Consider the following 16,923-nt stretch of genomic DNA (forward strand, 5'->3'; position numbering starts at 1 on the left):
CGCCAGACCAGAGATGACAGCAATACTCCATATGAGGCCGAACTTACGATATGTGGGCCGGCTTGAAGTATTGAGCGATTTGCCGCTTAAAGTATCTGGTAGCACGGTTTTATTTATTTTTAAACATTTGTCATCTCTGGTCTGGCGCACCCCAGTATCTGCTCGATCCATTTGAAAGCGTGCAACGCAGAGCAGCTCGAATCGTCGGGGACCCGGTGCTCTGTGAACGGCTGGATCACTTGGCGTTGCGTAGAGACGTCGCTTCATTGTGTGTCTTCTACCGCATTTATCACGGCGAGTGTTCCGAAGAGCTGTTTAACCTGTTTCCTGCCGCCGAATTCCACCTTCGCACAACACGCCACAAATTAGGATATCATCCCCACCATCTGGATGTGTGGCGGTCCTCCACAGTGCGGTTATCAAGGAGCTTTCTTCCTCGTACTACTAAGCTGTGGAATGAGCTTCCTTGTGTGGTGTTTCCGGGACGATACGACATGGGTACCTTCAAAAAAAGCGCGTACACCATCCTTAAAGGCCGGCAACGCTCATGTGATTCCTCTGGTGTTGCAAGAGATTGTGGGCAGCGGTGATCACTTAACACCAGGTGACCCGTACGCTCGTTTGTCCTCCTATTCCATAAAAAAAAGAACATTGCAGTTCGGATCCTTTATGCTCAGCGCGTCAACTACAGGTTCGATACGCCTGTTTTTTGCAGTCAGATGCTGCTTTAACTGACGCATGAAGCCAGGGTTGTGATCTGCCACCGATCGGTGCAACAGACCTTGGATAAATTTATTAAGAAAACAGCCAAATTAACAAAACATTTATTTAAACATTAAGTATAATCTGAACACGCTTTATTGTGCAATATGTTACAATTAATAAATAACTATTTGTTAAATACAAATACTTTACTCATAGTTTCAACTAATACAACATTTTATAAAAATAAATATTTTACTCAATCAAAAACTGATAGTCACAAATACAAGAAATATATCCAAAATGTGGTTTAATACTGATATACAGCAAAAAAAAATACTAAACAGGTAACTATTTACGTAACTTTACTAAAATACAAAATAAAGTCAATTTAATATCGTAGCGATGATGTCTAGCATGTTATTATAAATAAAGTAATGAATTAATGTTATCTAATTTATTAAATATAGATAAATAATTAATCTAATGAATTCTAAGAACAGAATTAAATAATTCTTTGTATATTTAACCAAAAGGTCATGTTGTCAACATTTAGTGTTGTAAAGTTGTGTGCTTACAAGGAGTGCAAAAGAATATATTTAGCGCACTTTTACAAAAGTTCCGTGACTCCACAGCAGCGATGAAATACATAAATACTAACACTCACACATGGGTATAAAATGAAATTTAAAGGTTTAACCGCAAAGACCTGTCAGCAGATCACAACAATATCTCAAAGCCTTTCACTCTCCAGTTGGGGCTAAGAGACTAAAAAGAGATATTGTTGTGGAAAAAGGAAGACGGGGTGCTGACCTTTTCGTCGCACGTCACTTTCTTCATCAGGTTATAGTCTTGAGACTGATCTGAACTTGGGAATAAAAAAGACGTGTGGCACTCGGGGACTGCCGTGGTAAAGCTATTGCATAGCATTTTTTATCAACTTATGCAATTATAATTATTTATTTATGCAGTATTTTTTTTTAAATAAAATTAATTTAAAAAAGCAAACGGGAAATGAGTAAAATTTAACTTAACAGACAACGGGACAGGTGAAACTAAATAAAAATGCTTGTCATAATAATAAAAAATAAAAAGACGTGATAAAAAAAATCAAGACGTACCCCAGTGATAACCGCTGTTCCACGGCAACTGAAATGACCGTGGCGAAATATCTACATACATCTAGTAAGTGTTTGGTTATTTTCGTTACGGAATTTCTGGATTCGGTCTCCACGCTCAAGGCCCGCTATAAAAGCTATGCAATAGCTTAATAACTTTTTTCTACAGATTTATATGAAGAATACCGTAAAACATTACAGACAGACTTACCTATTTTTTAATACATTTGCTCAAAAACATATTTACGAAGCCTTTGCTAGTAGTAAGTGTTGTAAATTCAAAATTATGCGCCATACAACTGAACGTACAATAAAATAGCTAACCGCACGTTTCGTTATATAGTAGCTTACGTACTTTACGGTTTATTTTTTAATTTCCATAAAAAATATTTGTAGAATTCAACCAAGTAGCTTTACATTAAGAGAATAAATAGGCTGAATGTTCGAACCTACTTGGAAGGACATCTTTAAGCATCACCTAATAGTAAAGAGATAAATTGCCAAAAGATGTAGTTAAAATTTTCACTACGCTCGAGCTCAAGTAGCGCCATCTTCATACTAGAAACGTAATGTTCCGACTTTCCGACCGATATTTTTGTTCAACATATGTTATAATATTGTTTTCTCCCAAAATACGTTGTATGTAAGGTGCGGAGATTGGAATTTATAGATTCTATTGCTTTTAAAAACCAACTTACCTAGCGATCTAGTATTATAATATTATTATTTAAAACCCAGCGACGCTCGTTTAACTCTCCTGATGAATGGCGTTGCCAGCATGTGTGGCGTTTAGCACATCACCAACCATCGTGTGACGTGTGACTACCATGCACATTGTACATTCGTCTTCATATTCCATTAAAATAACGAAAGTACTCAGCAAATGATAAAATCTAATCTATTTGTGTTTCTCTAATATCGGAAATCATGTTTTTTAACTGGATACCTGCCTATCCATTTCCTAGTTAATACTCTAAGCAACTTGGTAGGCCCCCCACAAGATAGACCGATCATCTGGCCAAGATCGCCGGAATAGGTTAGATGAGGGAAGCACAAGATCGTTGTGGAGATCTTTGGGGGAGGCCTTTGTCCAGCAGTGGACGTCTTCCGGCAGAAGTAGTGGTGATGATGGACTCTAAGCAAATATACTACACGATATGTGAATTTTAAAGACTAGATTCGCTACTTAACATCTATATGAAAGAAGCACTCGAATTTCACTTGAATTATTACACCAATAACGTCAGAAATATAAAAATATATACTCCTTAACCGTTGGATGATTGTGAATCAAATATTTTTCCCCCACTTTTCCCAGTACTCGTCTGTTTGCATTTCGATAATACGAGAGAGACATCTATCACACGCAAACATTTCCTCTTCTCCCGTGAATATTGCGGCCTTTGCATCATCCTGAAAGTATCAACACATATAAAACATACTGTTTACTCATAAACTACTGAACGGCTATATCGACTGCCTCGAATTAGTAAATAAATTTAGTCTAAGAGTACCAGTAAGAATTCCACGTAAGCCTATTACTCCACTTAGTCAAACGATCTTACTAATTCCCCAGTCCCACGATTATGTAATAGTTATTTATGCAACTGTTGTGTAATAAGGGGTATTAAAACACGAATGTGGATTTATCTCACGAGGCGAAGCCGAGTGTGATAATAGTATCACATGAGTGTTTTAATACCTAATTATCAACAGTTGCATACAAGACTTTATCTACACCCAGAATATGAATCCTCTAAAAGATTCTGGAACAGTTAGCTTACCGCTAACATTAAAACACCAGTCCTAGTAGTAACCTAATATCATTCGTTACTGATTATATACAAATAAAATAATTATTAATGAAACAATTATTTATTTTAGTAGAAATTTACATTTTGTATAGTGCATTAATTAAAATTCACTCGAATATAATGTTCTTTTGCAGCGTTTAAAATGAATCGCTGATTTTTTGTAAACAAAACAATAAAAAAATCGAAGAAAAATGGCGGGGATTCGAATAACCTACTTTATTTTTACGGCGCGCGACGTTCTGGTAGTGTGGAGCGCGCGTAAACGAAAACGTTCTTTTTTTCAAATTCATACCACGCATCGAGCAATAAGAATGTGGCTGTATGTTGAAACTCTTTGCGCATGAAGGGATAAAAAAACGTAGGAGTGTTGTTATGAAATTCAGTACAACACTCTTTTGGGTGATGTAATGGTTATTAGAACATTGGGTGTTTTAATGTTGGCAATAAGCTAACTGTTTCAGAATCTTTAATAGAGGATTTAAGCATGGGTGTAGATAAAAATTTTAATTCTTATAGCGTAGCTGATATTGACATATTTGCTGATTCCTTAGCCAAATTCCGCAAGACCGTTTGCACCAACATTGGTAATCTTTAATAATGTTATAAATTATATATAATTAATTAAAAAACTGTTTAATTCTTAACTTATTCAATAGAATATCTAAAAATAATTATTTCTTTATTAAAATTATTTAAGTGATTGTAAATAAACCTAATAAATAAATAAAAGACAATACAATTCTATCCATTACAATGCTGCAATTCTAGCCACAAAATTTCGATACAAAATGGTTTATTATTTAAATTCAAAGTAGACCATTAAATTTAGGATAACTAATCATAAGATTATTCCGAGAGAGATTTAAAAACGAAATGCTAAGGCTAAATACGGATGAACCCACCACTGTTACTTTTTTTTTCTTAAAATATCTTTTCCTACGTACATAGAGTGGAATTACTGGGCAAATTAGACTTAACATCTTATGTCTCAAGGTGACGAGCGCAATTGTGGTGCCGCTCAGAATTTTTGAGTTTTTCAAGAATCCTGAGCGGCACTGCATTGTAATGGGCAGGGTGTATCATTTACCATCAGCTGAACGTCCTGCTCGTCTCGTCCCTAATTATCATTAAAAAAAGTGGCAGTACATAAGACATACTTCGAGGTACAATTTGGTACTGTCTCAGTGTGGTGTGGCGACTCTGGTGTCTATATGGTGTCTAGTTTGGTAGTTTACGGACATGAAGCGACTGGTTGCGCCGCCATGACATTCTAGGTCTCAAAAGGCCAGTAGAAGCCTGGCGTCCTACGAACCGAAACAAAAATAGTTCTTGAAGAATGTTCATCCGGTTGCCTCACATTATGTCGTTACTAAATTTCATAAGAATTGATTGGCGGATGACATAGTAAAATAACATAAGCATTTACTTACACATTTATAATCTTAGATTAAGGATTGGTCTCCAACTTGACACTACCTAAGAACAGTATCTTTTTTATTTCGGCAACTATTAGATGCTTATGTGCGTGGCATCTTGACACTCAATGTCATCTTTCAAATATACTTCAAATATCCATACGCTTTGTGTTATTTTACATTGAAATTAATGCATAATACTTACTAATGATGTGATCACAGTGTTTTTTTCATTTCTTGTAGTATCTATTTTTACTAAGTTTAACCAAGCAACCCCGCATTTTAGTTTCAATTATTATCAAAGTTTGACAGAACATGTGCACGTCAACGTCACTCATTGTTCGAGTACGTCCACTTGGGCGTAGTTTTAGTTGCCGCACTTTGCGACTACGCCTGCGATATCAAGTTCGAGCGCAGCGGGGACCAATCCTTAATCTTAATATAATATTATACGCATTTGTACTCAACACTTACCGAATCTTTTGTAATGCTCAAATCGTCCATGAGTGTCCTTTCAGAGTCACCATAACCTTCTCTAACATCTTCTAAATTGAATAGTTTTTTTGGTTCAACATCGGCTGCAATAACAACCTACACAGAATGATTTAAATATAAATTAAATTTGTAACCAACAGCGCTTGGACGGAACCCGATTGGTCGCGGGTTCGAGTCCCGCATAAATACATATTTATACATTTTAAAAATAATAAGTGTTTGGATTTAAATATATTAAAAACATTTGGCGCTAAATCATTGGTAACTTTAATGTGCTAGAAATGTCTCAAAGGTTGTTACTTGACCAAAAGATTTGGGTTTTTTCATTCATCAATATTTCTAACGGACATTCTCACTCTTGAAAATAATTGAAATTTTTCATACATACATACACACTCACGCCTTGTTCCCTTCGTGGTAGGCAGAGACAATAGAATGCCATTTTCTTCTATCCTTACAAACTTCACGCGCTTCTTCTACATTCATTACTCTTTTCATACATGAAATTTTTCATTTGGTTTATTAATCTATAATACCAGGGGGAAGCTCTTTTGCACACGATGCTGGCTAGATTATGGGCACCACAACGGCGCCTATTTCTGCCGTGAAGCAGTAATGTGTGAACATTATTGTGTTTCGGTCTGAAGGGCGCCGTAGCTAGTGAAATTACTGGACAAATGACACTTAACATCTTATGTCTCAAGGTGACGAGAGCAATTGAAGTAACGCTCAGAATAGGGTTTTACAATAATCCTAAGCCGCACTGCATTGTAATGAGCAGGGCGTATCATTTACCATCAGCTGAACTTCCTGCTCGTCTCATCCCTTATTTTCATTAAGAAAAAATCTTGTTAGCTTTCTACACTTCTATGTATACTGCCACTATGCAAAAACATACCAAAATCTCATTCCCAACAACATACTTCAAAAGAGGTTTAAAGTTTTCTCAACCGGTATTAAAATAAATAGAAATGGCCTCGGTGGCTAACGCTGTTGCCTCTCATCGTTTCAATCCCCGCCTGACCAATGTTTTTTGAAGTGAAAACTTGTTTATCCGCGTTGGTCACTTGGTAATAGAAAATCTTATGGGTTCGCGTCACCGACATGCTTATGACTTGACGCATGCATTTTGTTATTTGTTCTTGTGCTAACAGAGAATATGAGCCCTTGTGATCACAATATACCATCTGTATGTTATTTAACCCTCTCTTCCTTAAAAAATGTATGATTTTTTTTTAATTTAATGTATTTTCAGTTCAATTATTTATAGTTATACTCACCCTTACTCTATTGTCATAGAATGTATCGATAAGTGTTATAAATCTTCTTATTTGCGATCTATGACAAACAATAGATAGCTGAGGCACTTTGCGAATGAACACAGTATGAAATGTTTTTGATAATACTAAATAGTCACTAGCACCAAGAGGCTGAAAAATCAAAATATTTAACTGAAATGAAATGGAATGTATTTATTGCGTCGAATACTATTTTTTCCATTTCTATTTGGCTAATTTAAATTAGCATGCAAAAAGCATACTTAAAAATTAAAAAATCCTTAACACTATATTTTTTTTTGTCAATTAACCATTAGAACAGGAGTCCAGTAAATCGCATCTGTGGTAAGTTCTTTATTTCTAGAGGTAGATATTTAGGTATAATGTTATTCTAGGACAGTGGGCATGAACCAGTCTATCCGGTAATCTGGTGGAACGAGGATTCAATTCAATGGCCCTTTTAAATAAATGATTATATTGTTTTACAAATTTACACGCTTCAAATATATACATATTGGGCAATGACAAAATATTTAACACTACATTTTTTTTGAACAATAAATGCTTGGTGTACTCCTGTGCCATTTCCCCAGATGAGAAGACCGTATCTGAGTACTGACGCGACATATCCATGGTACGCCATTAAAGATAACTTATTAGAAGCCATTCTCCTGAGTCTTCTAAGGACATACACAAATCTATAAATTTTAGAGCATTATCAATGTGATCAGAGAAATTAAGGTCCTTATCTAAGATAACACCTAAAAATATAGTACTGTCAACTTTTTCAATACTTATTCCATTATCATTAATATTGAGATCAGTTTGTCTACGTCCTTTTACACAAAATTGCATATACTTCGTTTTAAATAAATTCACAACTAATTCATTATTATGTATCCAATTAATAATAATTTTCTAAGGACAGTTAATGTACGATTCATATCCATTTAAATTATCAGTATTATAGGACATGATAATCGATATATCATCAGCAAACATAAAACAATGGCGTTGAGGTTATTTTTTCAAAGACATTAATATAAATAATAAACAACAAAGGACCCATAACAGTTCCCTGGGGAACTCCACTTTTACAGTTTGATGAGTTATTACTTCTTGCTTTACATTTGCCAAATTTATTTCCGTACATTGCCTGCGTCCAATTAAATATGATTTAAACCAAGATAAAACAGGGCCTCTAATGCCATACCTTTCCATTTTTCCTAATAAAATATCGTGACTTACGAAATCGAAAGCTTTGCACATGTCAAGATATAGAATAAAGTTGCCTGTTTTTTGCAATCAAGATTCTCAGTTACTGACTTCGATAGGTTAAAATTGGCAAGGGAAGTGGATTTACCCTTTTGAAATCCATATTGATTTCGTGAAATAATAATAAATTTTTAACAGTAATTCATTAGTCTTAAGTACATAAATTTCTCGAAAACATTAGCAAAGATAGAGATAGAGTTATTGGACGGTAATTAGATATATCTGATTTATCTCCCTTTTAAAAAAGTTATATTGTGCTTGACTCTATCAACACATCCATAAGTACCTGTTTCGAAAGACAAATTAACCAGATAAGTCAAAACACTTAGAATGGCAATTCCGGACTTCTTTAAGATCTTTGTAAAAATTTCATCTAGCCCACATGCATTGGTATTATTTAGTGACTTTCCTTCTTCTGCAATTTCTAGCTCACTGAACGGCAAAACAAAGAAAGAGTTAGGCACTAAGTCTACAGCCCTAGCAGCATCAGCTGGGGAACTTTTGGATTTGGTTTGGTTGGTAAATTACAAAAATAGTTATTAAATTCAGTTACCATAGATGGATCAGAAGTCTCAACATTTGAGGTTTTCCAGACTGAAACATCCATTACAGGAGGTGCATAAGTGCTTTCTTCTTTTAAAATAGACCAAGATGTTCTAACTACATTTTTACTTGATTTGAGAAAATTACCTGCACAATTACGTTGAGCCTTGCATATGCATTTCCTCAATATAGGCTAAATATAAATTAGACTACATCACATACCAATCTCAGTTGTGGGTTGAAATTAACAAATATACGAGCCAAATAATAAATAAATTTTATGTATTGTACTTACACTTACGTAATAGAAACATCTAGACTCCCAATCGCCTATTAAAAGGTCGTCAAAAATGTCCGAGCGGTGTACGTATAACATTAAAGCATCCATTCAAATTGACACCTTACATCATGCCAGTAATGTTCAAAGTCTATTGTAATAACTAATAATAATCACTCATTGGTTATGGTGCGAGGAGCGCGAGTACGGACGTCTCTCTCGCACATTTCGCCGGCGATGTATTTTGTGTTAGCAACAAAGGCATAAAAGGCATTTATTTTCTCAAAATTGATTCCTTTAGAATTCTTTTTGATGTCATTTCTAATAACTACTAGATACTACTACCGCTTCGGAAACAAATGGCGCTCTGAGAGAGAAGAAGCGGCGCAAGAAACTCTCCCAGCATTCTTTTTTTTTGCGCTCTTTTCAATAAAAATATACAATATTGTACAGTCATTTCTATCGCTATAAAGAAATCATAATCTAGTCCCAGGCTGTCCGATCATTTAGATATTCAGCAGTGGAGTAATAGGATTTACGACGGAGCCATTTGTTTATAAAACCTTTAAATTTATTTATAGATAATCCTTGAACAGTGGCTGAGACTTTATTATAGAAGTGTATACATTTACCCTTGAAGCTATTATGTATCCTATGAAGCCTACTAGTATTAGTTACAAGCAATCCCTTATTTCTAGTGTTATAATAATGAAAATCACTATTAAGAGCAAAAAGGTGACGATTTTTGTGACATTTGAAATGTAATTAAGTACCTACATAGCAAAATTATTCAAAACGTCATGTTAGTTGCATATTTTAATTAATGTAAAAGGGCACTTATCTGAAATACGACAGTCCTTTTAAGTTTGGATATTATGCTTTTATAGTTCACTGAAGACTTTGTCATTGCGAAGTGTTGTATTCAAAACGCGGTCAAAACACAACTGAACGAGAACTCTGCCTATATGACGCGTAGGCAGAGTTTTGCTTCAGACAATTTTCGAGCACGATTGTGACTTTAGTTGTTTGTTGTAAATGCTATTCTAGTAAACAAAACAACATAACAAAAAAAATTCTTAAACTTACTCTGTCACATAATTCCTCAAATGTAGAATCAAGTATCCTGCCACATGTTATTGAAAATTTCACATTTCTGCCTAAAATATTAATCACCCTCACCCGAACGGTATCATTCTCTTGTGAAATTAAAAATTTAAACAATGTGTCTACTGCATTCCTGTCAGGCGTAAGTTCACTGTTTCTGAAAATATAATGGAAAAATTATTACTAAATATAATAATACAACTTAATATAAATTAGTTTCCAAAAATATTATGTAGTGGGTCTGCATTAGAATTCCGCGACCCGAATTTGGGGTTGAACAGGTGAATCTGCACGGGGTTAAAGGCGTGTTAATTGAGAGTGGCAATCAACCTCCAAAAAATAAAACTCCTTCCAATCCCACATTTGAGTTGCGAATTTCCAATGCAGACCCATTACATAATTTTTCTGAATTTTTTACTAATATAATATACGAGAAAGTAAACAGATATAGAAATTAGGTAATTATTTTTTTAATTAATTTTATTATTTTTATTGCCAATGTTTATGCTAATTTTAGCAGTAGACTTGGAGCATTGGATATCTATTTTAATTAATTAATATTTAATTCTCGAAGTCTAGCTTGTACGGTGTCTAGAGAATACCAGCATAATAAATAAAAAAATCCCAACATAATGCTGACTAGACACTATTTTGGATCTTTAATGTCCACATTGTCATTACTTAAAAGATTTCTGTAAACTTTTTGAACCAAATATACCTTTAAATTATTATTATTAATTATTAACATAACACTGGAAGGTCCTAGAGGAGGCCTATGTCAGTGGACAATCTAGATATATTGTTACAAAATAGAGGAAATAAAAAATAAACATGTCACTACATCACTAATATCTAGAAATAAAGGCTATCTTTATCTTTAATTATTAACATCAGATTTACTTACATATAATATTTTCCGACCTTACCCCCACTGCCTCTTAATCTATAGTCTACGCCAGAGTCAAGGTTTGTAACATCACAGTGTGCTTTAAGTATTGGTATAAAAGGCAGAAAGTTTGATCTCTGCAGTCCATTTTTATACAAATCGTCGGGTTTCCTGTTACTTGTGGCTATTACAACACAACCATTGTCAAAGAGTTGTGTAAAGAGACGTTTCAATATCATGGCATCTCCAATATCTGTAACCTTTATAAAGTATTCTCTTTAGTAAACAATAATTAAACTCATGTTAACGTTAAAGAATCATTAAGAAAAAAGTAAAAAAAAAAATATTTTGTCTGTTGCATGTCAATATATTCTTGATAATGTATATATTATTTTCATAAGCACATTGTGGAATTTGCTAGAAACTGTTACAATCATAATGTTAAAATGAGGAACTAACATAAACTTATGCCTACTACTCGGTTAAGTAGACTAAGTCTTTTGTTAGGTGATGTATATGCTTTTACAATATGATTCCAGAAAATGTATAAAACAAATGTGTTACAAAATTTAAAAGAATTGTTAAGAAATGTTTGTGTGGTAAAGGCTACTATAATATAAATGAATTTCTTAATGATACCACAGACTGGGAATGAACCCGACACCCTCAGGCTCTTTTATTATAAATGTTTACTGTATTACTATAATTCACTGTAATAAATATTTTTATTTAAAAGAAAGGCCGCCGAGTTTCTAGCTTCTTCTCAGGTCTTTTGACATTCAATAAGTGATTTTGAATCCTATTTTAAATAAAAATATTTGAATTTGAATAACAAATAAAAGGTTGGTACATGTCTACAATTTAGAAAGAAAACTTTATATATAACTTAAAATAAGGATAACTCAAATTGCTGTATTTAAATTATGAGTTAGTTAAAAGACATAAAAGGATTATTGGGTTATGATTCAGTTAACATTTGGATTTTATACTTTTACTAGCTGACCCGACACACACTGTTCTGTCAATCAGAAGAAAAATGTGGTAAGAATTTGGGAATTATGTAGTCTAAAGGCATCGGAATGTTTACCTAATCAATGTTAATGAGTTAAAAAAGTAACAAAATGTATTTCTGGATTTTGGATTATCAACAATCAACCAAGCCAATTTCTAAAAATATTAAAATAGATATTGTATGTTTTCCTTAAGAGAAAAACATATGCAATCACTGACCTTACTGTAGACCTATCTAAGGTCCACAATTCAACCTTACATTATTTTGTTAATCTCAAAGGGTTTAGACAGTGTTTTCGGTAAAAGCTCATCTGGGAGCTTATTTTTTCCTGACACATCCAACAAGTATAGTTAATGTATACCATATCAACTTAACAAATTATATACTAAAACCTTCCTTGAGAACCATGCTATCTATAGGCGAATACAGCAGGTAAATCGGTGTAGTAGTTTTTGAGTTTAACATGAACAGACAGACAGACGAGGCAGAGGAATATGTTTTATAATATGTATTAATTATTATTGAATATATTTTCAATCTTTATATTCATAATAAGCAAGATATAATTTTTAAGAATCCTTTCATCATATATTTTTAAACCATTTGTTCTTTGTATCTTTAATACTATTGTCATATTCATATAGGTGTGTACTTTATATTACCTGAAATTCATCAAAACATATTAACCATGATTCTTGTGTAATATCAGCAGCTACTGGAGGTATGGGGTCAAAAGGTTTTGAATTCTCATCTCTAAATGAACTAGCACCTCGGCCGGATTTTATTTTAAGTTCATGTATTCTTGAATGTATATTCAACATGAAAGAATTAAAATGCACTCTCAGCTTCTCCTTAATCTAAAAAAAGTAAAGATTATAATATGGGTACACATTATTCAGACCAATATATTTATTAAATGATTTTCTTACACATGACAACCATTCGAAAGAATCTCATGGGATGAAATGGAATCTAGAAATATCTTACAGGCACAGTTTCATAGAATAAGTCCATTAACATTGTTTTGCCTCCACCAACACTGCCATAAATGTAAAGCCCTTTTGGTGCTGCAATTTTTAGTGGTTCTCTCCTTTTAAAAAATGAAAATATTGAATCACTCATTTTTGTTTGAATAGCTGGTCTTTTGTATGAAACAACCTCTTGATAGACATTCTGGAGATGTTGGACAACATTTTCTTGATGAGGATCCTTACTAAGTGATCCATTTTCCACTTTCTCTAAATACAAACTCCAAGGACCTCCAGGACTTGTAGGGTTTTCCTGGGCCGGAGATGACAGTAATCGTATACTATGGTAGCATTGTCTCCAACGCGGCTTTGTGGCAGGTACAAGTAGCAAACAGGATCTTTGTTTCAACATTTTTATCAATAACACAAATTATTATCAACACATTACATAACACGTAAAAAAGGTATACTTATATGTATTTGATTATTAAAATTAATATACTAACTAAATATTAAATACAACTTTAGATTATTAATCAGACAGGAATTAGATGTTTACCTACAATAATTATTTTTGTAATAATAAGAAATAAAGTTATTATTGTCACTTCGTCAATGAGTTTTGTACATTATTTCAACTATTATGTCACGGTACAACTATTAAAATTTTTAAATTAAGTACAATATCTAACTACTCAACATAAAATAATTTAGTTTACAAAATAAATAAAATAAAAAGCAAAGCAATAGGTAATAGGTATATCGTATCGTATTGTCATTTGACATTTATGTCATACTCATACACACTACACAGTACACATGCACTCATAATATTTTGATATAAGTAATAAGTACCTACATAATCGGATTTGGTACGGCCAAACCATCGAACGGCGTGTACCGGACCATACTCGATAGTATGTCGCATTGTACATCGCACAAAATTACCTTCCAGACCGTACTGAGTACAACGGCGGGCCAATAGGGTATGTGCATGTAACTTATATTTAGTTGAAATATTATTTTTTCTAAACTTTATTATTATTTATTTTATCTTAAATAGTTTTTGCTTATTAAATTTGTGCTGAATAATAAATCTATATATATATAAGAGATTTCCACGTGTATAGTCACTCATCACGATATCTCTGGAACCATAAGGCGTGGAGACTTGAAATTTGGTAGGAATATTCCTTTCGCCGAGTGGAGGTCAGCTAAGAATTTACGAAATTCTACCCGCAAGAGTTTTTTTTATTATAAACAGAACAACGTCTGTCGGGGCTAGTATTAAATATACAAAAGTGCAATAAATACGCGCGATAAAACAATCGAATCGCAATGCTGCAATCTATATTGTACTAATAAATGTATGGCCGGTTTTTTCCTTCGGTTATACTGCGAAAACTACTGAACCGATCAGAATAATTATTGTAACTACCATTAGATGCAGCGTGTTTCGGAGAAGTATTAATATTATTTATTAGTATAATATAATATGTTGGTGATTACTTATGGTGAACCTATTTTTTGTACTTAGAAATGCCTATAAATTATTTTATAAATCACAAAATGAAAAAAAAATAAATACATTTCAGCAGAATTGTTACAAATTATTTGTTAACAAAAGACAAGTGCTGAACCGACAATACCCCGCGCCCGCTCATTGTATGACTTATCACTAGGTATATGTAATGAAATGTCATGGACTGAATTAGTTGTATTGCAAATTTATAGGAATTTCTAGGTAAAAAAATAGGTTCTTAATAAGTAATCACCAACATATTATATACCAATCTTCTCAGAGACACGCTGCATCTAATGGTACAAGAATTATTCTGATCCGTTCAGTAGTTTTTGCAGTATAACCGAAGGAAAAACCGGCCATACATTTATTAGTACAACATAGATTCTTGGGATATAATCTGACGTCACAGAAACCCCGCGCAAAATGGCGCGTTTGAATAGCCGAAATATCTTTCCGGGAATGAATATTAATTTATTAATTAAATAAGAATGTTTTTATCTATAATTTGATGTGTTTGATAATTTTTAGGATGTAAAAAATCAAATTTAAGTATTTTTAAAATTCATGTATATACCCTATTAGTGCGAAGCGCCCATCCACGCTCACCGGACCGATCGATGGTCCGGTCGTACCAAATTCGACCATGTAATTAGGCTTAGACGTCGTATTATGGTATTGCCAACTGTCAATTGCCATGATGTTGAGAAAATTGAAGCTATTTTTCTGTCTGAAACATGGACTTATTAAATATTTATTAAATACTAGCTGACCCGGCAGACTTCGTACTGCCTCAATGGATAAATAAAAAACCTAAACTTTTGTTTAAAATAATCTTAAAACAAACAAAAGGAATCTTTTTTTTATTAAAACAAATAAAAAAATACTCGTTATGAATGAAGTTTTATAATTATTTTAGATTAATTACACATGATATTACTTGCTTACAAAACAGAGTTTTCCTAAAATACTGGTTATATATATAAGGTTTCAATTTGATATTTACAGACACACACAGTTATGATACAGTCTTTTAATCATTTTAAAGCTTACTGATATATTTTTTGGTTGTTTCGTGGTGCGGTTAGATGGAGAAATTTAATTTGTGACAAAACTTAAGATTTATTAATCTACATAAAAATAATCTGATATATATTTAAAAACTGTAGTTATTCTACCAACTATAGTTACCTGAAATTAAGTTTATTTTTTACCTCCTGAGAGATAGAAAGATATATAGATTCTAAATAGTTATTTATTTTAAACTATTCCTTCAATTTGATTTCTGAGCGATGGGGGATACATGAAAGGAAAAACAGATAATATTTTTTTTTCCTAGAATTTTCATATTTATTCGCCTTTTAAACCTTCCCTGGATTTCCACAAATAATTCAAGACCAAAATTAGCCAAATCGGTCCAGTCGTTCTCGAGTTTTAGCGAGACTAACGAACAGCAATTCATTTTATAGATAATAGATTTTTATATATATAGATAATATGCCTTGAAGTTTGACAACTCTCGTCAACGCTCCGACGTACATTAATACCTATCTAATTAAACACATGGTTTGTTTAAATTTTTGTTTTAATATTTAAATATTAAAACGATGGCTGTCTGAATTAGTTATGCACCGCTGTGCCCGTGATCGATTGTCTAATCGTATCACACTATCGATTTTTTTAAATGTCGACAGCTAGATTGTATATATTTAATAACAAACAACAGAGGCTGATACAATTAGTATAAAAATAATTAATTTAAACAAAACCATAAAAGATTCATGACTAAAGTCCTCTTGCAAAACTACTACATATCTTACAGATAATTTATACGTCCTACATAATATTATTATATTCAGCAATCGTAAGAGACGACAGTGTTACCAACAGCTAGTTATAGTACGATCTGGAAATTTATGATATACATTTTATTATTATAATAATATAATTATAAACAAATGTATCTATTTCTTTCTTTCTTCTTTCTTTACAACTTATGCGAGTTATTCCGTACATCCTCCACCATATTATGTATAATCACCCTGAAAGAGTTGTTTTAATACTAGGAAGAAATGAACTATCGGTGAGTCGTAGAATCAATCCCCGATCATTGTCTCTCTGGTGTCTACCTATTCTACCGTATTCTGAACAGGATCTGGACTCGTTTATCACCGGGGATAAACAAGACAACATTATCACTATAGTATATACCTATACTTAACGAAGATATTTGCTCCATCTTGAGAAGCTGGTATTATTATTTCCGACTAAACTTTGTCTCTCGTTGAAAAAATATATTATATTATCTCAACTGAACGTACACATAGAGAACATACACTACATATAAAGTTTAAAATAGTGTTATGCCTTATGTTCTTGTATCTTACCTAATATAACATACTTCAGAAAATTTAAACTGTGGTACTTATCATTAAGAAAGTCATTTGTGTTTTATTAACCGATACCACTTAAACGCCTTTTAACAATCCTTTTGAATTTCGTAATACATTTGTTT

At 32.9% G+C, this 16,923-nt stretch overlaps 2 protein-coding genes across 3 annotated transcripts in view; one reads left to right on the forward strand and one right to left on the reverse strand.

Annotated features, from left to right (window-relative positions):
• Positions 1-812: 812 nt before the first annotated feature.
• LOC126977401 (putative ATPase N2B) lies at positions 813-13,673 on the reverse strand. 2 transcript variants are annotated; one of them, XM_050826187.1, is made up of 7 exons: positions 12,906-13,673; positions 12,581-12,775; positions 10,925-11,166; positions 10,003-10,177; positions 6,825-6,974; positions 5,524-5,640; positions 813-3,233 (listed from the first exon to the last, which is right to left on the reverse strand). In XM_050826187.1, the coding sequence occupies exons 1-7, from the start codon at positions 13,296-13,298 to the stop codon at positions 3,111-3,113; spliced, it is 1,395 nt and encodes a 464-aa protein (XP_050682144.1). In that variant the 5' UTR covers positions 13,299-13,673; the 3' UTR covers positions 813-3,110. The 2 variants fall into 2 exon arrangements, with proteins under 2 accessions (XP_050682144.1, XP_050682145.1); XM_050826188.1 differs by having other exon boundaries at positions 12,848-13,049.
• A 67-nt stretch (positions 13,674-13,740) lies between these two features.
• LOC126977422 (prothoracicotropic hormone-like) overlaps positions 13,741-16,923 on the forward strand; it is a 67,658-nt gene continuing 64,475 nt past the window's right edge. The window contains exon 1 of the mRNA XM_050826222.1: positions 13,741-13,872. The gene's annotated coding sequence lies outside the window, so the exon portion shown is untranslated. The remainder of the gene's footprint in view (positions 13,873-16,923) is intronic.

This window comes from Leptidea sinapis, chromosome 45 (assembly GCF_905404315.1).
Source record: "Leptidea sinapis chromosome 45, ilLepSina1.1, whole genome shotgun sequence".
Lineage (NCBI taxonomy): Eukaryota > Metazoa > Arthropoda > Insecta > Lepidoptera > Pieridae > Leptidea > Leptidea sinapis.